Below are 27,725 nucleotides of genomic sequence, written 5' to 3' on the forward strand. Positions count from 1 at the left end.
AAACAAAAAATACATTATAAGCAAAAAACTTTTTTGAAAAAAAGCTTTTATTTAAATACTCTAAAAAGAAGAAAATAAATTCCCCCTTAAAAATTCTAACTATTACTGAGATTCTTGTATGGATGGATTTTTTGTTTTGTCGAGAAGACTTACTTCCAACTTACTGCGATCCATTGCTCTTTGGAAAGCCCCGAGTTGGATTTTTGTAAATTAGTCAATGACCGAGTTTGCGCTCCGTTAGTTAGGACGAGTGAAATACACATATCGACGAATCTGCGGTTCCCTGAGAGGGGTATGTCTTCCTTCATCAGCTTCTTCATGGACTAGTTTCTCTGTATTTCCTTGTCTGTTATCAAAAGAAACTAACTGGCCCAAGTACGTCCACCTCGAGCTGTTGGTCATTGATTGGGTCTAAGGTAATTTTTATTATCTGAATTCGTAGGAGCAAAAAGGGCTTAGTCGTCCATAAAGCGGAAATTGTTTAGGATTTTATAGATATATAAATATATTTAAAAAACCAAGATATTTTTAAGTTGTTAATAATGTCTTCATTATCAGATACTGTTATTTTAATTTCTTACTTCATCACGCCCATGTGAAAATCGCTAACTTAACAAAAATGTTAATTGTTTTAAGACGTCTGATATTGCGCTTTTAAAACGAATGTTTAATATGAAATAACAAGAAAATAGCTCGCATTTAAAGCTATTAATCAAACAGATTAGAAAAATTTCATAAAATCCGGATTATCCGGATAATCCGGATTTGAGCTTGTCAAAATCCAAAAATCCGGATTTTTTAAAAAATCCGTTTTTTGCAATCCCTAGCACTGCCGTATCGACCTACACAGTGCACAGCGGTGTGGCAACGCCGGTCGTAATAGGGGGTGTTAGGTTTTTTCGTTACAGAATTTCTTGGTTCGGTCGCCGCGCTTAAGCCCGCGGCAAAAGCTATGCAATAGCTTAATAACTTTATTTTCAATGACATCGACTCTTAAATTTTGCCTTTTGATCGTTTTGAGATTATCATTATATTATTATCACAAAAAGTCAGACTCGCGCACGCAACGGAGGGTTCCGTGCCGTTATAATGTAAAACGAAACAATAGGCCAAAATTACATTTGTTCCCCCCAAAATCTTTATTTTATTTTTAGTGTTTTTTGTAATAGCGGCAACAGAAATGAATTAAATAATTATACACTTTCCTTGCACTTATTCCACTTTATTTTAATATATTTATTACAAAATTGTTAAATACACGACCGGTGTACACCAATTTTGTAATAAATATATTAAAATAAAGTGGAATAAGTGCAAGGAAAGTGTATAATTATTTAATTGAAGATGAATTTCCACCTAGAAGTGACAGTACATTCAATATCATATGCAACAGAAATGCACGCAATCTGTGAACATTTCAGAGGTCTAGCTATAGCGGTTCTTGAGATACAGCGTGAAGACAGACAGACGGACAGACAACGAAGTCTTAGTAATAGGGTCCCGTTTTTACCCTTTGGGTACGGATCCCTAAAAAATAATTGAGCAGTCCAATAACTGAATGAGCGGTAAAAATGATGGAATTAGCGGTTCGATAAATAGTTCGGCAAGATCCACGGCAGATCATAGCGAGCGGTGACACCCGAACTCAAGTTCATTGAAAAGAGAGACGTAAATGTTCGTTAGTTCGTTCGTTTAGCAGCTACGTCCAGGCTGTACGACCGTCCCATACAACAAACGCGATTTTTTAGCCTTTTCTGCTCGTAATAATGGTAACAGGTAGGTACTTGAAATACTCACAAAGTCCTTAATTATAAAAAATAATTTGTACTTTAATAATTAATAATACAATTAAAATAAAATATATATTTAAAGGGGACCCCCATACAAAAAATTCAATTTTTTGCCAACTTTCGCTCAATTAAACGGTACGGAATCCTTCGTGCGCGATTCAGACTCGCACTTGGCCGATTTTTATGTATACAGGTCAAGCCTCTGCATTAAAGAGGAAATGGCTTGGGCCACTGCTAGAACAGTAGAACCCAATACATAAGGTTTAAGATTTAAAGAATTTGTTTTCAGAAGACATACAGTCACGTCTTATATTATGATAACTTAAATCCATATAAAGTTACATCTTTACAGCAGCAACAGCAGGGTAATTTAGAATAATGTAAATAAGTTGTAGTATGAGTTGTTTTGATTTATGTTCCATTATTTATATTTTCTCTTAGTAGGATTTTATTACAGTTTATTACATATTTTATAAAATATACAATTTTTTTTTAAATTATCTAATAAAAAAACGCGTCTGCATATCATTAGTTTGGCGTTTAATTTTATACACACATAATATATACCAGAATATGTCAGTAATTGAGCAAACTAAATTTCAAGAATAAGACGCCCGAAAACCTCCTTGAAACGACTTGAACGCGCTCGAATGTAATTTTCATTTTCTTCGTATTTTTATATTTTATGTATCTTTTGTAAACTTTATCATTTATATACTTGTTTTAAATTTGTGTATTTTTAAACATTATATTAGTTATTTGTTAGGTTTTTTTTGTTCAATATTTATTTAGCTTTTTTTTTTAAGTTTTGAATTTTATCCTCAGGGCTCACGGATGACAAAAATGCGGGAAGTACCGACTGATAACGATTCCAGCCTGGAGGGGAGCATCGTAGAGGATGTATGTATGACTTCTATAGGACTATAGGTGGAGAGCCGCTGGAGAATCTGGAGCTGCGTCTAATCAAAATGTCCTCCTAGTTTGCCCTAATAATGTACACGAGATAGCCTCTCATTACTCATACCTTTGTAGCCAAGTGACAAGTAATTAGCGAACTGCGATGTGTTTTGGCAAATCTCATACAATAGGATATATTGCCGCAATGTTTTCACGCTAGAGTCAGCACCAGCACAGACCGCTTAAACAAAAAGTTTTAAAGCGTTTTTCTGATATGACGTGTGCAACATGTCGGATTGTGGTCGGATTACTTATTGTGTGTGCTAGTAGTGCACTCTGCTCCGACCTTTGCGTAATATTCTTTATTTTGATTGTCGATGGCCGAACTTTTTGACATTAACCTTGATATCGATCATAAAGTTAATATACCTAGCGGAATGGAGTAACAATCTCGAGCTGTCAAACGACACCAAAATTGGTTTTCATCTGTGTGAAAAATATGTGTACGTATACACTTACACAAGCATGATTGCACATGATTTCTATGAGATTAAAATGTCAACGTGCGGCACGTGCCGACTAGACATCAAAAAAAGAATGCTGCTGTCATGTATCACACGTCTCTTTTTACCACGCAGTGTTACTGATAGTGACATCTCTCTTGCTCAGGCCTTTGTTTCTCTATTCCGCTAGGTATATTAAGTTTATGATATCGGTTCATTATGCATGATAATATAATTCTAACCAAATCAGAATATAAGACGAACTGCGTGACTGAATAATTATACCTGAGGTCGGAATTAAGTACAGTTATTAGTAATTAGTAATAAATCCACTCTAATCTATAGTAAATAGACTTATTACTTCTTTATATATGTATATTGTATATAATCTAATATATAAAATTCTCGTGTCACGGGGTGCGTGGTTGATCACCTCTGAAACGGCTCGACCGATTTTCGTGAATCTTAGCGAGCATATCGGCTAGAGTGGAGAATCGGACAACATCTACTTTTATTATATTGATAAGTGCATTTGAATAAATAATAGTAAATTATTACAACGTTGGCCACACGAGTTTTCCATAGGAAATCGTGGGAAGATCTAGACACGCGGTAGCGTGTCAAGCCAAGTTCCAGCATAACAGAACTGGCAGCACCGTATGTAATTCATATTAACATTCAACGGACAGTCAGACATCTAAGTCTTAGTAATAGGGTCCCGTTTTTACCCTTTGGGTACGGAACCCTAAAAATATGCAAGTGAGTAAACATTTGATTAATGCATATCTAGTGAAATCAACGTTGGCCGGCAGTATCTCTCATAGTACAGTAGAATCTCATATTTAATTCGGCACTTCAATAAACCGGCGGCGCGTCCAATAATCCGGCACACTCCGCCTACGTCTCCCTTTATTGATTTTCCACATAGACTTTTTTGCCGTAATCCAGTGATTCGAACATTCCAAAACTCCGGCACATTCCGGATTTTAATAGTGCCGGATTAGTGAGATTGTACTGTACTTAGGCACCTACTCCTCTTTGTTATCGATCACCGTTCAGCAATCAGCAGTATGAATACTTGTAAGAATTTCTTTAACTGAGTAATTTTGTTTCAGGATGACTCGGACACCTTCCACGATGCTCTCGAGCAACAGTGAGTTCCGTTCTTGTCCACCTTCTTTAACTTTCTGTTTCTACACCATTGCGCTGACAGTCACTTGGAATAATTAGAATACTTCCTACTTCGCCTATTTTCTTATAATTACCTTCGTTCCGACATGAAATTACTATATCGACGTGCCAAATATAATTTCCCCTAAATAAAAAAAATATATCTACTTTTAAACATTTGAATGAATAAAAAATAAGATAAATATAAATAATTAAATATCAAACAATACGAATCGGATTGGAATTTATGACGCCATGTTTTTAGACCGGTGATGGACCTCCATCGCGCTCTCAGCGACTGCTCAGTGGCCATCAAGAAGTTCTTCAGCAACGACATAGCTGGCGCTGAAGCCATCATGACACCATGGTGAGCACACCCAATAGAAAATACTGAGAACGCTCTTGCTGTTTCTCTATTTTGTCTATGGGCATCGGGATCGCATTCGCATCGCATTTTTTTCGGGACATCGGGTGTATGCGCTGGTCGTAAAATACCTCGCTAGTTAATTTAAAGCAAACTCTTGGATAACAATTACTAAACAGCAGATTTTAAGCTTGCTTATTTAGTGGAAAAACACTCTTTATGTGCCAAAGTCTGAATACAGAAAAGGCAGCCCAAAAGTGCAGTACATAACACAGCTCCATCGTTACAGGAAAGGCACATCCCTATACCATGCCCACGGCGCTGCCATCTTCGAGTTCGTTCCAGCTGTGCTGACGATGGACCCTTACCAGGTGCACCGAGCCCGCTTAGCCCTGCAGCATACGCTCAGCCTGTACGCGAAGGAGAAGCTCAGCTCATCCTTCTCGCAGACTCTCAGTTCCATCGTCAAGAAGGTAATTGGAATTCTTTTTTTAAGAAATTCATGTCTCTGTTTTGCCGTTCAGGTACTAAGGCCGGCCATAGACGGACCCCTTCTTGCAGTCGAGACCGACTGCAAGATGCGGTTGCCGCACGGTGATCTGCAATTTCCATACTAAATTAATATCCGCAATACAATATGGACTGCGCGAGTAGTACTAGTTCTTGAGCGGTCGGAGCAGTCGGCAGCAGCGACTGCAACTTGCGGTCCGTCTATGGCCGGTCTAAATGCAGACATTTCTTAAGAAACAAGGGACAGATTCCCTTCATCAGTCAGTCCTGTCTACTCTTCCGTAATAAGAATAAGACATAGGGTGATCATGCCAATTGTGTTGGTGTTAAGAGATCCAAGGGCACAGGGCCTTGGTAATTGTTTACCAGCAGTTCTGACTTTCGATTGCTTGTTACCTGGGTCCATAAAATAAACGATCAATCAACATTAATTTATTCAGTTCTGGTCAGACAATCATACCTCATTTTTTTCACCAGCATAACTACGCGGCGTACACGGACATGCAAGCCCACGCAGAGCTCATCAACGCGGAATGCCAACTGATCATAGCCTGCATCGGTGCCCTTGAGAGTGAGGACATGGCTGGAGTCATCCGTGTCTCCATGCGTATCCGATCCGCATTCACCAGCTACAAGTGAGTGTTGAAAAATTATTAAAAATTCACAAACAGCTGGTACTCTCCGCGCTGTATTGAACTGAAGCCTAGTTATCAAAATTTCTAGCATAGTCCATTTTGTCTGATATATTCTATAGTATTCATATCTCTTATATAATAAATATTAATATTGTGTATCGTAATAATCAATTACTATGTATTAAGTGCTAAATATAATGGCTGCTGCGTTAATTTTTTTCAGAACTCTTAAACTCCCCAATCCTCCTGAAATTCCTCCTGAAACCTGTCAATGAGCGAATGTGGCTTGCGAATTCAATTGTCCTCCTAGTGATAGGCATACAATATGATGTGATGTTATCAGGTACTGCGCAAAGCTGCTTGAGCACCGCCAGTGGGAGAACGATCAGTCTCGCTGGCACTTCTCTAGCGGTGTCAAGCTTGGTTTGGGCACCTTCAACGTCATGATAGCTATGCTGCCGCCCAAGCTCATCTCGGTGCTTGAGTTCGTGGGCTTTACTGCTAATAAGGTGCGCCATTTTATATTCCTGAAGAGGGCTAGTTCGTATAACAAAGATTATTTTATTATCACAGACGCTTCTGTTTTTCTGTATGTCACCAGACTGTCTGTTTGCGCTATTTTAAAAGAACTCTTCTTTATCCAAATGGTAAAAAATGGGGTCTAGAGGGGACTGTAATCCGCTGGTCTCTTATCTGTCACCATCTCATTAACTCACCTTTTTGTAGGAGGTGGGCCTAGACGAACTGCTGGAAGCCTCTGATCTACCAGGTCTGAGGTCTGTGCTCTGCCGCATGACAGTGCTGGCCTACCACCTGGTCATCGCCAACTTTGCCTCCGTACCCCCAGACCTAGTGGTCACGCAGAAACTGCTGAAGAGCAGCTTGGAGGTAATTGCTTTTGGATTTTGGTTTTGGAATTATTTGCTTTATTCTATGCTTGCATTTGTATCAAAAATGTTGGTTGCAATGTATTTTATTGGTCAACTATTAGTGTGTGTGTGTCTATTATAAAGTGTTGTATTATTAAGATTATAATTTATATTGTAAGACAATATTGAAAAAAAGCATTTTTCGTTCTGCTTTGGTTTTTAACTAGCGAAGTGCGAATTGTATTCCATTACATAAAGCTTCCTAAATTATGTAGCTGGCGTTAGTATTATGGCTACGCAATAGGTAAAGATAATTCTTGCATAAAAATATGGTGGCGGAGGGGTATAGGTTATACTGATTGCTTTGGATAAACAGTGTGATGGATTCAATCAGGCTGGAATTATAATGCCACCGACACTACACCGCTAGCTCACGCAAGCCAAGCCAGACACTCTCTTTACACGCTTGTGCTTGTGGACGCTGGTCAAGCCTTGGCAAGCATGAAAAATAGCATAAGATCCTCCAAAACATAACTCTATGCAAAAAACTGTCGTGTGTCCAAAAATCGGAATGCCTACAGAGGCATTCCGATTTTTGGACCCCACCCTGGCAGTGTATACAGGGTGCAACAAAACTAAGTGATAATACTTTAGAGTTTGTATGAGTACCGTATATTATAGAGTTCACTGTAAAGTAGCAGCGCTGAAAGAACATTTTTTTTTTTCCACTTTTATATGGGAAATTCGCGACGCTCGGGCGCTTGCCCATAAAAGTCACAAAAAAATTTGATCTTTCAGCGCTACTACTTTCACGGTGAACTCTCTACAAGCATATAACATACAAGTTACAACATACACACTCTGAATTATTATCACTTAGTTTTGTTTCACCTGTACATTACATTATACACATTCGTATATTGTGATTCGTTAATCGATCTCTACCGTGCAAGCTATAAAAACTTCACATGTGTCATGGCCGAACCTGGAGAGTACAGTATTCCATCTGCCACTGCTACACCAACTACATCTTTCCAGCTGTACCCGGGCAGCGTCTGGTTCCTTCTCTTCAAGGGCCGCATTGAGCTGATGACTGGCATGATCGATGAGAGCGTGAAGACCTACCGCATCGTGGCAGAGCACTCGCTCCTCTGGAAACAGATACAGCATTTGGCTTGCTGGGAGATCATGTGGGCTGAATGGTGAGTCCCAACTCCCAACTCCCGAGTGACCGTCAGCCGAGAGTGTGATTGAGAGTGTGAGGTCAATAGAATAGTAAAATAAGTAAAGATATGCGGTTTTTGATACACAGATTCCGGCACAACGGGGCTGCCGCGGTCATCTAGTGCATATAAATAAAATTAGAGAGTCTGTTCGTAATATTGTAAGAACCGCATTTTCTGTCTGTCTGTCTGTTTGTTCCGACTAATCTCTTAAATGGCTGAAGCCATTTTGACGGGATTTTTTTTGGCAGATAGTTGATGCAATAAGCAATAACTTAGGCTACTTTTTAACCGACTTCCAAAAAGAAGGAAGAGGTATTTAACTCCGCCGTTTGTGGACCAATTTACATTATTATTCTGTTATTGTGTAGGGCAGGGCTTCCCAAACTGTGCGTTGCGACGCCCCGGGGCGTCGCGACACTGTCCCAGGGGCGTCGCATGTCAACACAAACAATTAATCTAGTGAGCGCCGCGGGCATTATGTCAATCATACATCCCGGGATTCCCGGGCAGTCTAAATCCCCGGTTGCAGAAGCTATGCACAGAAAAGCAAGCGCAGCCTTCACATTAGCCAGCCTTGCTGGCTTTAATATCATTCATAAATATCTCTTTTAATTTTTATTCTTATGTTTTGATTTGGTCATTATTTCCTGATAAAAATATAAATATAATATAATAGTGTTGATTATAATATGATAAATGATAATCTATGTAGGCTGGTTCTAAGTATTTTTGGGAGCTGGGTTGAGGGGCGTCGTAAAGAAATGGCAAAGTCCCAAGGGCGCCACATTACAAATAAGTGCTTACGGTAATGGAATTCGTGAAATACTTTTGGGACACACATGATGCTATGACGTTTTTGGTACACACATACAACAACGCAGCGCTGACCGCTAGCCGGCCACTGCGGCTGGTGCCTCACACGCGCATCGAGATAGCAAGCGTGCTTTAGTAAAGTCACCAGCTAAATATTATCAATTTTATTATCACTGCCTTTTGACACTTAGATACTTTATACGTATGCAGGTTTTTGAAACAATACTAATTTAGTGTTTTTAATAAGTATGTGTAATGTTCAGTAAGGCATATTTAGGTCCATGGCCTTTAAGGCCATCCCCTGAGCAAACGACCTTAACCATACAATATACATTTGCCGCGTTGCCGAGATCGCGCCAAAATCCTATTTTTTTACTTATCTTAGTTCAAATTGACCTAAAAAAAATCCAACGTCCAGTATGTAGAACTAATGAATTAATTTTCGATCTATTGGCGTGTGTTTTAAATAACCGTAATTTGTAAATACTAGGGAGATACTGCATGTATGCTTGAATTTAAATAAATTGGTATTACTTTGGAAGCTGATATCATGAGTATGTCGCAGCTAACTGGTTTAAATAGCCGTTCAATCAAACAGCTAGCCCTTTGACTGAACAACGCCATTCAGTCACGCGGCTATACGTCGTTTCGCCGACTTGTTGACTGCAACGTTAAACACTACAGCTAGATGACGCTTGGCCAACTGGTTAAAAGGTAAATTAACTATGGCGACCATTAGCTTAGTATTATTATTATTTATTACACAAGCGTAAAGATAACAAGCAGATTAATTGTATTCTAACTCATTTTGAACACAATTGCAATAAATTACCTTATTTGATGCATTTCATAATCCCGTAATTTCTGTATTTTTATTATAATTTTGTAGCCTTCAAATTATGAGTTAAAAAGACTCTAAAAACGGTAAATTACGGTATCTCCGTAAGGGGAGCGTCTTAAGAAAACCAGTAGGCAGTACAAAAACATTTAAAGTTATCTGCTAAGAAGTAGCGTAAAAATGTTATTATTATTATTATTATATTTAACTTAAATGCACACACCACATGCACGCGAGCACATGGAGTGGCGATTATATCATAGAAATATAAAAAGCTACCAAAAGAGCGGAGTTGCTAATTGCTGTGATAAATTCAAATAATTTTTTTTCTCGTTTTTGCAATCTCCGGGTTTTTACAGGCTCCACGTGACCGACCGAGGGTAAAAGTAAAAGTAACTTCAGCTGTTTCAAAACTTTAAGGTGAAGCCGCACTAGTGCGACACAACACGACACGAGGCGACAAAAACAAATATTATGCAACAAGTTTAAACACAATAGGGGTGTAGACAGTAATCTATTCTAATATTATAATCTATACTATCTATACTTCTATACTAATATTACTGCTATACGAAAGTATCTCTGTCTGTCTGTTTCGCTTTCACGCCAAATCTACTGAACCGATTGTAATTAAATTTTGTACACAGATAGTCTAAAGCCTGAGAAAGGACATTGGCTACTTTTTAACTGGACAAAGGGGTTGTATCGGCGTGAAAATGCGTAAATTTATTAAAATTAAGTTAGTTCCAATGATTCATAATAGATGGCGCCGTGCGTGTCCTACATCGCGCTGACGCTTTCCCTACGTCTTTCTATAACAGGTGTCATCAGGTGGTATCATCGAAACATTTGAGTTTTGATTTTTTCGATTGTTATTTCTTTATTACGTTATTATTATATAACTAACTATCAATATATATCACTTTACCTAAGCATAATGCAGTGACGTAACCTTAAACCTTTATTAAACCTATCAATGATAAAATATAGTTTATGGGTAAAGTTGTGTTATTGGGGGGCTAAATAAGCTTTAAAATTTGGCAAAAATAAAGTGGCAAAAGTAAGGTGCATGAGATCAGGTTTTGACGAAAATGGCACTTGTTGATCAGAGTATCAATTTAGAAATTAGAGTGTTTTAAGGGACTTATAAGAGTGTCAGAGATTATTATTTTTTAACAAAAAATTAAAACCGACTTCCAAGGTAAAAACAAAAATGATATTCTTAAAAATAATCTAAAAAGAATCAAATAATTATTATTACTTATTATAGTGCCGTCTTCAGACTTCGCCTAAAGCGCTTATTTCACTTGTCCTATTTAGGAAGTCCTAGCTAGGAGCGTAAAAAATTTTGTCAAGAGGAATAACATTTAGAAAGCTAAGATCCTAGCTAGGATCCTAAATCGGAAAAAAATGTGGCTCCTGAATGACTAAATCAGTGTTGCCAGATGGTTTCAACCTTTTATCTGTAGTGGGAACTGCTAAATCTGTATTAAAGTCAATTTATATTATGTTATAAGATCTGGAATCCATTCGTAGGTAATTTCTTAAGTCTGCTGGTTCCAAGTAGTTCAGAAAGTTCATAATTCATAATTTTACGTGGAGCAAAATTCTTTCAACCATCTTTTTCGCCTTTTATTTATTTTTATTTTCATTGAGGCAACAGCTAAGCCTATGAGGAGACCATTTTTTTGTTGCTTTGATAGGACTGGAGCCATTAAGAAGGCGTCTGACCAAAATGACAACTGATTTAGTCACTAAATTAGGACAAGTGGAATAAGAAGCGAACTAATTAGTCTCCTATGTAGGATCCTAGCTAGGACTTCTAAATAGGACAAGTGGAATAAGCGCTTAAACCTCAACTATTTCTGTACTCAATCTTCATACTTTTGAAGTCGCTACCAGCCCGGAAAAGTTCTGAGATCCTTGACATAGAACTTACGCTAAGGTAAGCTGGTACCGACTTCAAAAGCATGAAGATTGAGTACAGAAATAGTTGAGGTTTAGGCGAAGTCTGAAGACGGCACTATAATAAGTAATAATAATTATTTGATTCTTTTTAGATTATTTTTAAGAATATTACTTATAGCTTGTTGTCTTAGAGTTGTACATATTATTACTAGAGGTCGCCCGCGGCTCCGCCCGCGTGGATGTCGGTTACGGCTGCAAAAAGCCTACCCAGGAAAGACTCGGTCAGCAAAATGATTCCCAGGTCAGTTCACAGACTGCAACGCTGACATCGACGACGCGCGCGGACGCAGTAATTATCCGAAGAAGGGATGCATACTCGTATTGCATAGTCATAGTGCACACTGCACACTGCACAGATTGTCTTCCTCCCGCACGCGCGCCCCCGCTTGGTGACGCCCACTATCGTTATATTTTAATATCGCCATAATTTCAAAACTAAACGTCCAATTTTAATCATTCAAAGACTAAATATTATCTACATAAACTGTACTTAGTGATGAAATAATTTATTTTCATAAGGATTAATAGCATAAGTAAAATAAACGCCTTTAAATGTAGTCCAAATAAAATTCAAGATTTTTAAATAAAAAATGGTTATTGTGCCTCACTTGACATAGATAAGTATAGTCTGTCTTTTTTGTAGATATTTATAAGATCTACAATTACTTAGAACATTTTTTACATTTTCTACAACAACTATATTTTATAGTTTCGGAAGCGTACGCAAAATAAGTAACTTTTCTGGTTGACTTTACACCTGGCGTCCGAAAAACCCAAATATCTTACGAAACCCAAATAAAATTTAGCCTATGTTCAGCAGAAATAATGTAGAGTTCATTGGCTTTTGCTTGGAGTAATTTAAACAAAGCCAAAATCCTCGAACTTGTGTCTACAAGGATTCAAAAGTTCTGTTGGGTACCTTCGGAACCAGGGTACATCCTGGTGCAAAATGTTACTTTTTGGTAGTATATGCCTGAAACACTTCAGAAAAAATCGAAATCACTATATTGTTTCCATATAAATTTTGAGGAGTTCCCACGATTACTCATGAATCCCATTATCAGGTCACCACTTTAATGAACATGGTACCAAATTCGAGTCAAACCCTATACAACACAAAAATAATTTTGTAAATCGGACCACAAACGGCTGAGTAATCGTTGAACATACATAAAAAAAAGATACATACAGCCGAACGTATTACCTCCTCCTTTTTGGAAGTCGGTCAAAAATGATACCACACAATAACATTTTTTTGCTTATAATAAGCAGAAAATAAAGATTATCCAAAAAAATCTTAAAACGCCGATTACTCAAAACTAGTTTTTTGTGGAGTAGTTCACCAATGCTTAACAGCATCCATTATTATATTGTACTTAATTAAGGGATATTATTAAATGCACATCAGAATAATTTTGCAGCACACTACCTTAACTCCGCTAATTAACTGAATGCATACCAGAAAAACTAATGCTGATCAAAAAAAACAATTGATTAACTGAACATGTCCTTCAAAAAAAACTTAAACATCATACAAAACAAGACGACCTTTATAACCGAATTCACACCAAAAATATGGTTCATACATCGGATATATTATTTGTAAAACTAAAATTTAAATTGTTTATCAAAAATACTAACTTGTACTCTAAATTGGACAATCTTACAACGGAATTTCTAAAAACGATATCGAAAGGTGCACCACAATAAAATCAATTTCTATTATCATAACAAAGTCTACAAATTGACAAATCGTGCAACTAAAATATTTTTAGCCTAACTTTATTTTCTTTTTGTTTCTCTGTTTTACTGAAAAACATGTTGGGGCCTCCTCATCTAACGCCGCACTCACTCCTTTGCGCTCGCTATTTACTCTTTAGCGACCATAGGTATATCTTGATATTCTATTTCTGTGTTAGCGACAAAGATTTTTGGTAATTATGATGAGACATGGTGAAAGATTTTATCATTCCAAAACTATATAATTCAAGGTTTCTTGATAAAAATTAAGAAAAATTATCAAAATTTACTACTGTATTGTAATTGTATGGGTTAATAAATTTATTAATGATTCTTAAATAATTAATAGCAATGTTGGCCCAATACGACTTGATTGGGTTAGGTTAGTTATCTTTTTGTTAACCACCCAGAAATAGGAGCCCCGCGTAGCGTTGTTTTTTTCTTTTTTTTTCTTTAGTAGCTTATCAACCCCTAGAGTGCAATTCCTAAGCCGGAGGCTTAATTATTTTGCAATATGTCGGTAAGGAACCCTTTGTGCGCGAATCCGACTCGCTCTTTGCCGATTGTTTATTATTATTGTTTATAAACTGAGTTACCATTCACTGTGCCAAAGTTTAGTCCATGTTATGTTAGCACTTGATGATTTTTATGTGTTCTTAATTATACGAACATAACAGATTAAATTGGGTTTTATTTAGAATAAATGATGTTCCTAAAAGTAATTTAGGTGATGGTTTTCCTTTAAAAAGTTATAGTACGTTTGTTGAACTAAGGAATTGTTAGATATACAATTTTAATAATAGTTATTCGTTCAGTAAAACAGTTTTGCAAATAATTTTAAATAGTATGCTGAATTAGCATTATTTAGTGTCCAAGTCAGTATTTTTGGTGAAACTTTCAAATATTTTGATCGAGAAAAGGGAATATACAGATATTGATTTAAATACATGCCCTTAATTAATAGCACGGCAAAAAATTATTTCGACATTTTACACCAAACAATCTCCCAGTCGCTAATGTGCACAAGATTTATGAAATATTTGGGACAGGTTAGTCAAATATTTCAACGCTGCATATAATATACAACTTCGATACTTGTTCAATTCAGTCGTTTCATAATATTAAGTATATCAAGCAGCAAAGTAGTATTCTTTTAGACCTAACAAACTGATTTGTTTGAGTATCGACCAATAAGAGCTCGCCTGATGTTGGTGTGACATTGTCATTTCATATTTAGATGGAAAGGGACTGCGGGATCAATGTATAATCCATAATATCCTGATCAGGATAAGTACAGCTGTATTCCAAGAATTTCAAATTCAAACTCAATTTTTTTTATTCAGAATATTTTTTTTCAAATATTCTCTGAACTGAACTGAACTGAATTAATTTTATTACTTTCCAATTTTTCCTAGTAAACAAATATATTTTATAATTTACGTTATCGTGCTATAAACGAGTCCGTACTTTTCCAAATATTTGGTACAGTCAACGAGGGTGAGGTGCATACTGCATGAGCGAACCCTCCAAATGAATTATTATTTATTATTGGAAAACGTTCCACTCAATTTGTGAGGAATTTTCCTGTCTAGGGTATATTTTTCGTGTACATAAATGCTGTATATTATGGCTGTAGCCTGTAATAATAATAAACCTTTTATTTGCACATAATAAACAACAAAATAAGAAAAATAAACAAATTTTTGGAAGAGCGCAAATTAGCGGTCTTTACCCCTTTAAGGTTAAAGTAAAAAAATAATCGGCCAAGTGCGAGTCGGACTCGCGCAGGAAGGGTTCCTTACTGTTATACAGCAAAAGTAGGCAAAAATGCAAATTACATTCATCATCATCATCATTATCACTACCATATTATACTATGCATCGTCCTATTGTTATGACTTATGAGCCTATAATGACCGTGTTATTGGTCCTTTTCATAGTCTTTGAAATCGAGACTCGAGTTTATAGCGATAATTAAAAAAAATCTATACCTACCTAATATTTTAAACCTGAAGAGTATGTTTGCTTGAACGCGTTTTAAAAACTTATTTTAGTGTAAGATAGCTCATTTATCGAGTAATATACTATAGGCTAAATAATATTATCACGTTAAGACTAATACGACCGAAGAAACTCAGAAAAATGTGAGAAAAACGGGGGGAAATATTAGAAATTACGAACTACTGGAGCAATTTTTGTGGCAATATTAAGCACAGATATAGAGTAGACCAAGTGAAGGGAGTAGGGACATAAGCTATTTTTTATGGGAAAATGTATGGTTTCCGTAAAATTCCCAATTTACGTGGACGAAGCCGCGCGGGACATCTAGTCTCTCTAATTCTCTATATATTAGGAACATAATATACACTGTACACACCCTAAGGCCTGGACAAGTGGACACATCTGCCGAACGTACGGCGCCGAAAGTTCAGTGTCAGCAATATTCAGTTGTTAGGAGTTATGAGTCTTATTACTTATGACATACAGTGTTCGAAGTGACATACACCAAAATATGCGTTAGGTTAGACGACGAACGCCGAACGGTTACGCACTACACCGAACGCGGCGTAATTTACGCTGATGTGTCATAGAGAACTTGAAATACATTGGGAACTTTCCAAAGAAAGCATTGGTACGATTCATTTTTAACCGACTTCCAAAAAGGAGGAGGTTATATGTTCGGCTGTGGATTTTTTTAATTTTTTTTTATTTGTGTATGTTCAACGATTACTCCGCCGTTTGTGAACCGATTTTCGAAATTTTTGTTTTGTTGTATTAGGTTTCACTCCAATTTGGTACCATGTTCACAAAAGAGGTGACCTGATGATGGGATCCATGAGTAATCGAGGGAACTCCTCGAAATTTATATGGAAACATATGGCGATTTTGGTTTTATAAGAAGCATCCTAAGCATATGCTACCAAAACGCAAGATTTTGCACCGAGGTATACTATGGTTCCGAAGATACTAAGAGAACTCTGGATTCCTTATAAATACAAGTTCGCGGGTTTAGGCGCTGTTTTAAGAACTGAAAGCATATGCTTTCAGCTACTATGCAAATTACATTCACCATCATCATCATCATCATTACCACGTCAGGGTGACCAATGTCACCAAAATTAAACATAACAAATTCAGCCTTAACTCCAGAGCGTAAGGCACACATTTGACATTACTTTGACATACTTCTCAAAGTAATGTTAAATGTGTGCCTTACGCTGCTGCTGCCTAATTATACAAGTAAGTAAATGCATGTCTCCGAGGGATATACGTGGGAGAGCCATGCTTCGGCACGAATGGGCCAGCTCGACCGGAGAAATACCACGTTCTCATAGAAAACCGGCGTGAAACAGCGCAAGCGCTGTGAGCGAGTTTACCGGAGGCCCAATCCCCTACATTATTCCCTTCCCTACCCTCCCCTATTCCCTCCTCTTCCCATCCTTACCCCTTTACCCTGTTCCCTCTTAAAAGGCCGGCAACGCACTTGCAGCTCTTCTGATGCTGCGAGTGTCCCTGGGCGACGGAAGTTGCTTTCCATCAGGGGACCCGTTTGCTCATTTGCCCCCTTATTTCATAAAAAAAAATGTCTCACTTCCATACAAAGTTATACAAACGGTGCGAAATCGCCGAGAAATTATTTACCTACTATTCTGGAAAACAACCTAATTTCAACCTTATGCATTGCGTTTAGCGTTCATTAGTACAATAACTGTTTGCCGTATCGCCTGTGGTCTCGCTTCATCTGTCAAGCGAGCGGCGCTGCAGCGCGGGGCCGGGCGCGCACAAGCGGCCGAGCCGCAGCGGCTGGCCATCGAGATAGTCATAGATACCTTAGTATGCAACCGCCCGCGCCATAGATCACGCGCACCTAGGGCACAATTCTCAGGATGTGAGAAAAGTTCATCTTCGAATAAAATACCGAATTATGAGATTTTTACGAGCGTAACACAGTTTGTGTATTCTCAAAACTTCACATTCAAAATATTTCGTGCAAAGATCGCTCGAGTCGAACGAGTGGGACAGGTTATACCTAGATGTCCGAATTCGTACACCACATGTGGCCGCTTGGAAGTTGAAGCGTTCGAGACCGGTTTCCTGCACGATATAATTTGTTGCTAATAGTTTGTGTATTCTCAAAACACTCGAAATATTTCGTGTAAAGCCGGCAGCAGCCGGCGACCGTCTTAGGGTTGATTCAGACCGCAACGCGACGCGTAGATGCATTTCTAAATTAGTATGGATTTGACAGATTCGCAATACGTCTGACGCAATTGAAATCTGTCAAATCCATACAAATTTAGAAATGCATCTACGCGTCGCGTTGTGGTCTGAATCAACCCTTACTTTCGCTTTATAACGGTACGGAACCCTCCATGGGCGAGTTCGACCCGCACTTGGCCGATTTTATTATATTTTATCACCTCATTGTTTAAAAAACTGCTTAGAATGAGATTTCTTACTGACAAATTCCGTAACCGCTCATTCATTAGATTTTACCGCTCATTTAAATTATTTACTGTTCAATAATGTTTTCAATGATCCATTTCATTATTTTTTACAACTCATTTTTGTTTACTTTACTGCTTAGTTTTAACTGCTAAACTAGTTATTACACGTGCCATTTATAATTTTTAACTTACCAAAACTGCAATTTACAACTGCCCCTTTAAATAAGTGCCTTATGATATTAATATTTAATACAATAACTAAGTACATCTTCTTATCTTCATAAATTATTTAAAATTCTCGTGTCCTTACTCCTCCGAAACGGTTTTACTGATTGTACTCCTATTAATCCTTCGAGTTCCAAAAGTTTCAAATATTCTGGCAGACTGAAGATTCAGCTATCTGGTACCGACTTCAAAATTATGAAGATTGTGTACAGAAATATTAGAGTTTTAGCCGAATTCGGAAAAAGGCACTATAAGATAGGAAAAATTATTTAATACTTTTTAGTTCATATTATAAGGATGTTATTATTGTTTTTACCTTGGAAGTCGGTTTTAATTTTTTGTTAAAAATAATAATCAACTAAAATGTATAAAAAATGTTTATTTTATTTCTGAATAGATTTGAATCAAATACTTTTAGCACGTCGTAGCTACTGGTGCATACCACCGGTTCGGGAAATAACCCGGCGTGATGAACCGGCGTAAGAAACTCGCACGGGGCCCACTTTTTACCATCAGTGTTTTTTTTTTTTTTGTAAAATTTAAAATCAATATTTTCTCGTGTTTTCAGCCTGATGCTGAACTGGAACAACTGCCTTAGCAGCGTGGATGTGCTTGTGCGGGACAGCAAGTGGTCCACCACCATCTACATGTACCTGCGGGCGGCCATCTTGATGGAGATTGATGATGATGGCCGCGACGCGACTGGAGTTATCGCCGCTATGATCATGTGAGTTGGAGAGAAATTACAGTCATTTGTATTGTAAGTTGAAGAGAAATGACAGTCATTTGTATACTGTAAGTTGGAGAGAAATGACAGACATTCTGTTCTGTAAGTTGGAGAGAGATGACAGTCATTTGTACTGTAAGTTGGAGAGATGACAGTCATTAGTACTGTAAGTGAAAGTGGGAGAGAAATGACAGTCGTCAGTACTGTAAGTGGGAGATAAATGAGTAATGACAGTCATTTGTACTGTAAGTTGGAGCGAAATGACAGTCATTCTGTACTGTAAGTGTGAGAGAGAAGACAGTCATTTGTACTGTAAGTTGGAGAGATGACAGTCATTCTGTACTGTAAGTTGGAGAAAAATGACACTAATCCCTCGTTTCTGGTACAATATTTCCGGACCAATACGACCAGCAAACCTTCAAGAAAAGCGCATTATATTCCCTCGTAAAAGACCGGTGGGCATTTTCAAAAAAATGTGTACCCCTGGTTTTTACCTTGTCCCTTGACTTCGCTACAGATTATTTGTAAAAAATTACATACTAACATTTTGTAATTTTAATGTAGGAGCAAAAACAAGTTTTCTTTTATTAAAATACATTCACGTTTGTATAAAATTTTATTTAGTATGAGATTTATAAGGGTTTTTAAGTACCGAAACCTATTAAATTCACCTGTCCCCTTCCCAGAAGTTGTAACAAAATCTTTAATAACTATTTTTTTTCTTAAAGTATGTTACTTAAAAAACATATGTTAGATTCCTAAATACTTAATGTATCAATTGAATGTCTTGTTATTGAAAAATCTAACATAATTTAACTACAAATTAATTAAAATTATAATCATGAAAAAACAACCCGGCCGGAATGTTCGGTTTAGTGACCGTTTTTTTTAGTTTTATAAACATACTACAAAAATATTTTCGGCACTAAATGATAGCACTATATTTCATTGTACATCGAAAAACTTCAATTTGAATTTAGTAGTTAAAAATTTGCTACAAGACGCGGACGCAGGTTGGATGGTTCTTCAGGAACGGTTTATTTGTTCAGATAAGTGACCATATTTTGTACGCATTATTACACTTTCTCCAATTGTTTTTACTGTTGACACGTTGCAAAATTAGCTTAGTATTTAGTAAAAAAAATGAAATTGTGATAACTATTATCGGTTATTTACAAACACTTTAAAAGTAAAAGAAAGTAATATTACGTGACTTCCGACTTGTGACTTTTCGTATGGTCACATATAATGGAACGGACAAGTCACAACAGGCGGAAAGCATAAGGCTTAGTTCACATTTTAAATAAATAATTTTTTTATTCACAGATTTTATTAAGAAAATTGGTGATTTTTAAACTGGTACGATTAACGTACAAATATATTTTTTATTACTTATGTGTTAAGGTGACGCCGCGTTAAAGTAAAAAACCGTTTTGGATATGTTTTAGATTGCTAGTTTTCTTTGCATCTAGACATCGGATTATATGCATTGCATACTTGCATATGCAAATGCATATTATAATGTCACTTTTTAGGCGATAGTGCATATTTTGGCAATTTTGCATATTTCGGTAGTTTAACTTCTATGGGCATTAAGATAGCAATCGGAAAATGTTGGTAGACAATTATTATTGGCGTATAATAAATAAATAAAAACTAAAAAGGCTTTATTTCAAGAAATTAAAAATTTTGATTTTATGAAATTATATTTTATTAATGTCACTACCGGAAAAGTCTTAAAAATAATAATAAATTTTAACATTAAGTTACTTTTGATTGATTGATTAAATACTGACAATGAACTTTAATTTCTTAGCTTTAGTCATTGCTGAGAAAAATCGATATCGCTACAGCCAAATTATAAAGGCGTCGACTTTACTTAACAATAACAATTTACTATTTAAAATTTAAGTACCTAAAAGTTTTTTTTTTTTTTAATAATTTTGATTTTATTTCCACTACTTTTCTATCAGTAAAGTTGAAAATCATTTTGTGTCGTTGATATTTGCAGATTTATAATAACTAGACATCAGATTATATGCATTTGCATACTTGCATATGCAAATGCATATAATGTCACTTTTTAGGCGATAGTGCATATTATGGCAATTTTTCGTTGATAGTGCATATTTCGGTAGTTTAACTTCCATGGGCATTAAGATTGCAATCGGAAAATGTTGGTAGGAAATTATTATTGGCGTATAATAAATAAATAAAAAGTCTTTATTTCAAGAAATTAAAAATCCTGGATTTTATGAAATTATAAAAATTGGCGCTTTTATTAATGTCACTACCGGAAAAGTCTTCAAAAAAATAATAAATTTTAATATTAAGTGACTTTTGATTGTGCATATTTTGTGCATATTTCGACCATTTTTCGTGCATATTTGCATGGATATTTCGGCACTTTGATCGTGCATATAATCCGATGTCATTAATAACTTAGGAATTCGTAGACATGTGAACACATCTTTATGATTATGAGATGTTCGTCCCTCTAATTAATGAAGTTAAATCTATGAAATCAAAGAATTTTTTACTTTTATAAGTAGTGCAACAATAAAAATGTTTAAATAAAAGGTTTTTGTGTTATAAAAACTTCTTTATATATGTTAAATATTACTTACTCATGTAAAAAAATGAAAAATAACCTAGTGGATAGGTCACATAGTCACACTATGGATTAAAAATAATTGCTACTCTTGTTGATCTTTGAAATTATCAAAATTTTTTTTAATAAACAATTAAATATGCATTTCATTAGATAAAAATAACGAAGAAATCCATTTATTGCTGTATTTTTTGTATTAAATTATATTTTACATTTAGTCGCACAACGGAATCTGTTTCGTCGAAAACTCGATTTTGTTTCAATAATATCAGAATAATATAACGTTTTCAGCGTTCTTTTTAACTTATTCCATTAGTTCAATATTTTTCCTTGTAAATGACATTCAAATAAAGGTAAATAAATGACCTTAAAAAATATAGACATATTTTTGCAAGGGTACACGTTTTTTTGAAAATGCCCCGGTAATGCACCTCCAATCTTCTTATCTTGCGCGTGTCCATGGGCGACGCCGACGGTGGTTGCGGTGGCGGTCCATCAGGTGTCCCCTTTCCTCGATTGTCCTCTAATTTTATAAAAAAGAAGTGGTTTTCGGGATATGTCGTGTTTTCAGAGAAATTCCGTATTTCCCGGGACATGGCGTAATTTGAGGGGCAACCCTATTTTCTTTCATTTTGAGTTGAAAGTTTAAACTATAAAGTTAAAAACGTTCCATCCAATCATCGTCTAGACCAGCCTTTCCCAAAGTGGGCGATAACTCCCCTTTGTGGGTGCTGAAGGTGGTGTGGGACCCAGAAAAAAAAGGGGGGCGTTGTGTAGGGGATTGGAGGGTGATTTATTTCATCAGGATGCATTTATTGAAACAATGGGGGCGCTAAAATATAATTTGTTTTTAAAGTGGGCGGTAGACAAAATAAGTTTGGGAACCTCTGGACTCTAGACAAGCAATGGTATGTGCTATGTATCCATTCGAAGCCATTAAGGTAATGGATCCATCCATCCATTTATCATAAAGGTAATGGAATAAAATGTTTTAGGTACAAAGGTAACAAATATAGTTACAGCCAAATTCTTGCAACCCAAAGAATTCTATAAATAGAAGTTTTCGTTGCAACCCTGCTAAACGCTTATTGAGTGCTCGACGCTCGTACACTCGATACGCACAAAACTGCGATGCCCTTATTTTTCCTAAAATGATTGGTATACGATTTCTGTCTGCCCAATAGAATTAGAAACTATGTCTGTATGATCATTCGATAAAAAATATAGGTTTTTTTTGTTTAGTTTTATCAAAATTGAGCTCGCAATTTTTTTTGTGTTTTTAGCTACCTACGGGTTTCACTAACAGATAATATTATATGTATTATACTTACAGAGAATCACGTAACGCTAGGAGTAGGCTATTTGGCTAGCCAAGCGTTACGTGATTCTCTGTAATACCATATTTAAATGACCTATTATTAGTTTGATTAGTAATGGATACTTCATAGTTGCTGTATCAAGCTCATAAAATTATATAGGACACTTAATACCTATGTAATATCGTGATGATTGTTTATTAAAATCTGTGTGTCTGTTTTACGGTAAAACAGGCACACATATTATTATTTACGAAAAGTAAGCTAGTTAATAGATAATGGTAAAACTTGTACCTTTATCTATCAACTAGCTATAAACCTAAAGCTGGATTTACACTGGTTACTAGAGACGCACGATTTACGCCGCACGGCGAAAATCGACTGTCTAAATGGCAATTCCGCATGCGGCGTATTTAGTGTTGCCAGGTGGCTTAATCGAAAAGCCGGACAAAGCAGCCAGCTTGGCCGGACATTTGTACAAAAAAGTCCTGCTATGGAGTACTAAGAATGGACTCCTTAGTGTAGGAATACTTTCGTAATTTTCTGTTTTATTAAAACAATAATTTTACATACAATTTTACATTTTATTAGGTGTAAAACGCTCTAAAATTAGTAGATTGTCATATAAAATTATTGATTCAGAGCTCTACAAAAGCCGGACTCCACTTAATTTTGGCCGGACACGCAATCAAAAAGCCTAACTGTGTCCGGATTTATCCGGACGCCTGGCAACCCTAGGCGTATTGCCATTTAGACTGTTGATTTTCGCCGTGCGGCGTAAATCGTGTGGCTATAGTCACCTGTGTAAATCCAGCATAAAAGTTTAAAAGGCTAGTCATTCGCAGAATGTGATTATAACTGCCGTGGTATGACTATAATGCCGTTAACTACCAAAACCTACTTTTGAGTTATGAGCAAAAAACGCGGTAAAAATTTAAACCTATGTAACTCCTCAATGACAAAACCGATTTGAGATCGAAAAGCACCAGAACATACATAAAAGAGATACTTATTATCTATTAATATGTGATCTTCTAGAATTTCTTTATGAATAATAAAAAAAACCCGTTTTTCGTTTTAGTTCATCATTAATGTTTCTTTCTTTCATCTATAATTTGACTTAAATGCCGTTACGTATACCTTAACGGCATTTTAGTGTTTCTATTCCTAATAAAAACGTTGTCTATTAAAACACTACAAACATTTTCTCATAGGTTTAGTTAAAATGTCGTTATAGTACATAACCCTGATTTAGTTTAATATCAAGTAATACAGAACCAACTTATGTTAGTCTTTAGTGCTGTTATTGGTATTTTACCGCATTTAAGTCTAGTAAGCTACAATATGTATATGAATAACTCCACTCATTGTTCCGCTAAAATGCCGTTACACTATTTACTTTTTACGTTAACGGCGTTATAGCGATACAAAGCGAAAAATATTGCATTGTGATATTTAACTATACGGAGTTAAAGTATTAAATAGGAATCTTATTTTGTAATAAATTAAAACCCAAGTTAGTAAATCACAATATTTATTATGTACTTTATTGAGCATCTTAGATAGCTCTATAGTATATCTGGGAGCACGGCAGTGCTCCAGCCAAGCTTTTTAGCAAAGGCACGGCCGTACCATACTTTTCTCGAAGCGGTTCGCGGCTTTTTCACACCCCATTTATCTTCGATGTTTACAAAGCTAGGAATTTAGAATTTCGGTGACTAGGAGTAAGTATTAAAACTAGCATAACCTCAAAATTACATAACATTTCGATAAATAGTTTAATAGTTACGGATGATCAAAGTAACTACATTTTGTCACTCACTGACTGACAGATCATCAAAATTCTAAGGTACTTCTAGCAGACTTAGAACCTTGAAATTTGCCAACAAGGTAGGTCGTTATCCACAATGAAAGGAAATATTATGAAACTGGCCAAGTGCGAGTCGAACTGGCGTACATAGGGTTCCGTACCGTAAATTTGTATGGGAGCCCCCCTTAAATCACAAGTTTATGTACTTTTTATTACTTATTATCAAAGTGGAAATACAATTAAGTATTTTCTGAAATTTTCAAAAACCTCACTTTTACCATTATGGATATAGGGCAAAAAAGGGCAAAAAAACGTGTTTGTTGTATGAGACCCCCCATTAATCATTCATTTTATTTTAGTTGGACTATTAGCTTTTATAGCGACAATAAAAGTACATAATTTGTAAAAAAAATAAAATATCTAGCTATTGCGGTTCTCGAGATCTAGCCTCGTGACACACTGACGGATGACAGACATACAGCGAAATCTAGACTCATTAGGAATAGGCTCCCGTTTTCATCCTTTTTTTTTTTTTTTTTTTTTTTTCTATGGACGCTTCACACCACGTCAGTCTGGCCCTGTGGTAAGTACCTGAAGGACTTGTGTTACAGGTACCAGACAACGGAAATATATTTAATACTTTTATACTATACATATATTTAAGATTTTTATTATATGATACACATATTTAATACACATCCATGACCCAGGAACTTTGAAAACTTTTTGTTCCGTCGGCGGGACTCGAACCCGCGACCCCCGGCTTGAGCTACCAACGCGCTCACCACTGAGCCACAGAGGTCGTCAAAATCCTTTGGGCAAGGAAGCCTAAAAACTGAAAAGTATAATATAACTTTATTAAATAAAAGAAAAGAATTTTATTGTTTGTGGCTTTGCAAGAACATTAAAAATGAGTTTTGACTTCATAATAATTATTTTACGTACAAAAGGAAAAATAGTGAACAAAGTTAACAATGAAACTATGATAATTAAATTAGATTAAATCTCAAATCAGAACTGCGAATTACGATGTACACTCCATACTCGCTCGATAGATGGTGTAGCACTCCCTTTATATCGCGGTATCGCTTGTTTGCGGAGTATAATTATTATGGTTTGAAAAAAATCCGGAATAGGTCGTAATACTCAATCGAAAGTAACATCGATGCACGAATAACCTCTTGATAGTTCAAAAGTTATCCTGAAATTCTAGGCTATCGTCATAGAATTTGTACTTTGTAGAAGTACCTACCTGTTATTATCAATTAATTTTACGACATAGAATATATACCTAGAGATAGAGAATGTGTGCTAAGCTAAGTACAGAAACGTTTTAACGTGACCTGAAAAGAAAGGAAACCTTAAAAAAAGAAATAAAATCCCACCAAAACATTAAATGTTAAAAGGAGCCAAGCAAAATATTGCATAATATTGCATAGCCATGCAATATATCTATCGTAAAAAGTTTTCAGATCACATTCAAGCCGTGTGTGCTTAATGTGCTTAATTAATTTATAATTCATATTGTGTATGTATTTTGGTGTGCAATAAAGAGTTTTATTATAATTATTATTTTGTAATTTAAATCAACATTCAGTGAATTTATATATATAGTTTTCTTTATTTTATAATTATTATAGTGGCTTGGCAATGAGCACTAGAGAAATAATCAGCGACTGATTGGGTATTTATTGGGTACAATCGTCGACATGCGTCATTACATACGGTACTAAAAAACACTTTACGCTTGCCGTTTGTGTAAGTATGAACTACCCTAAATATGAAGTTTTATATTTGTTTTTCTTGTGCTCGTTGCCGAGCCACTATAATAATATATAAAATAAAGAAAACTATTGATAAATTCACTTAATGTTGATTTAAATTACAAAATAAGATGAAGGCTTGGCTTGAATGTGATCTGAAAACTTTTTACGATAGATATATTGCATGGCTATGCAATATTTTGCTTGGCTCCTTTTTACATTTAATGTTTTGGTGGGATTATACTTACAACTAATTTGTATGGACGCTTAGCTCTTTACTTAATACAAATATCACATTAATTGGGTGGCTAAGAGGCACGATAACATTTCTACATAATAATATTATAATTATAGCATGCTCTTAAGACGGCCGTTTTTAAGTCTTTCTGTCTCAAATAAAAACAACACAACTAAATAAAATAAAACTTACTGAAACTACAAAATACAAATCAAGTCAAAATTATCAATTCGACGTGTACATGTATGTAATATTTCCAGAACTGTTGTATAATATTATATCAATATATGACAGCTTCTGAACAAATGTGGCAAATTTCAAAAGTGTATGTATGTATATGTATGTATGTTTTGTGCACGCATATCTCCGGAACCACAAGTCCGATTTTAGTGATTATTTTTTATTGTAGTAGGTATTGTTCAACTTAGTTTATTATTATTATTAGGAATACTGCAAGTTTGTTTTTTGAGATAGGGAATTTTAATTCAGCGCATTCGGTAAGCGCCTGCGACGCACTGAATACTCCTGACCTCTGACCGCGAAACTAGGATGTCACCGGGTGAGATTATTTAACGGCATTATAGCGTATTATTGTGAGATAGCAACATTTAAATCTAATATTTAATTTAAAATATGTTTTATTTCACTTTATAAATGCCGTTACTGGCTCGTAGCGTTCATTGAGTAAAAATATAAATGTACTAAATGCTAAGCTATAATGCCGTTAAGACTCGTTAGTCACATTTAAGTCTAATTTTTTCACTTTACGGCATTATTGTTTAGCAAACATAAAGTCCTGCATTAAAAAAGAGTTACAATAAAATAGTTAAAGTACTTTAATCACTTTACAGTGTACAAAATACCGTATAACGGCAATCTAGTGAAACAATCACAAGAAAAAAGTATAATAAAAATACAAGTTAATGAACATTAGCGGCTATATTGACTCCCAATATGACTTAACGTCATTTAAGCGTATTACATGCACAAAAAAGGGTAATATAACGGCATTTTCATTATTATTATTTCCGAAACTATTCAACTTATCAGAAAACCGCTTATATAGGTCGATAGAGAATTTTTTTCTTATTCATGTACAGTCAAAATCTGAAAATCGACCAAATGTCACTTAACGGCATTTTTGTTATACCACGGCAGATAAGCTCTATGATATAAGTAATAATAATTATATTCATCTACTTATAAGGAAACGTCCTATCACAGTATGTCCTGGCAAAATGTGTAGTTCCCCTATAACGTTCGT

General features: G+C 35.7%; 1 protein-coding gene across 1 annotated transcript in view; it reads left to right on the forward strand.

The window, feature by feature from the left end:
* LOC121739139 (tetratricopeptide repeat protein 39B-like) overlaps nucleotides 1-27,725 on the forward strand; it is a 100,470-nt gene that overhangs the window by 60,874 nt on the left and 11,871 nt on the right. Inside the window, exons 2-10 of the mRNA XM_042131478.1 lie at nucleotides 2,616-2,690; nucleotides 4,306-4,343; nucleotides 4,626-4,727; nucleotides 5,014-5,197; nucleotides 5,712-5,869; nucleotides 6,213-6,378; nucleotides 6,596-6,757; nucleotides 7,777-7,940; nucleotides 18,565-18,723. Coding sequence (XP_041987412.1) covers nucleotides 2,625-2,690; nucleotides 4,306-4,343; nucleotides 4,626-4,727; nucleotides 5,014-5,197; nucleotides 5,712-5,869; nucleotides 6,213-6,378; nucleotides 6,596-6,757; nucleotides 7,777-7,940; nucleotides 18,565-18,723 — 1,199 coding nt within the window. The 5' untranslated portion in view covers nucleotides 2,616-2,624. The remainder of the gene's footprint in view (nucleotides 1-2,615; nucleotides 2,691-4,305; nucleotides 4,344-4,625; nucleotides 4,728-5,013; nucleotides 5,198-5,711; nucleotides 5,870-6,212; nucleotides 6,379-6,595; nucleotides 6,758-7,776; nucleotides 7,941-18,564; nucleotides 18,724-27,725) is intronic.

This window comes from Aricia agestis, chromosome Z, assembly GCF_905147365.1.
Source record: "Aricia agestis chromosome Z, ilAriAges1.1, whole genome shotgun sequence".
Classification (NCBI taxonomy): domain Eukaryota; kingdom Metazoa; phylum Arthropoda; class Insecta; order Lepidoptera; family Lycaenidae; genus Aricia; species Aricia agestis.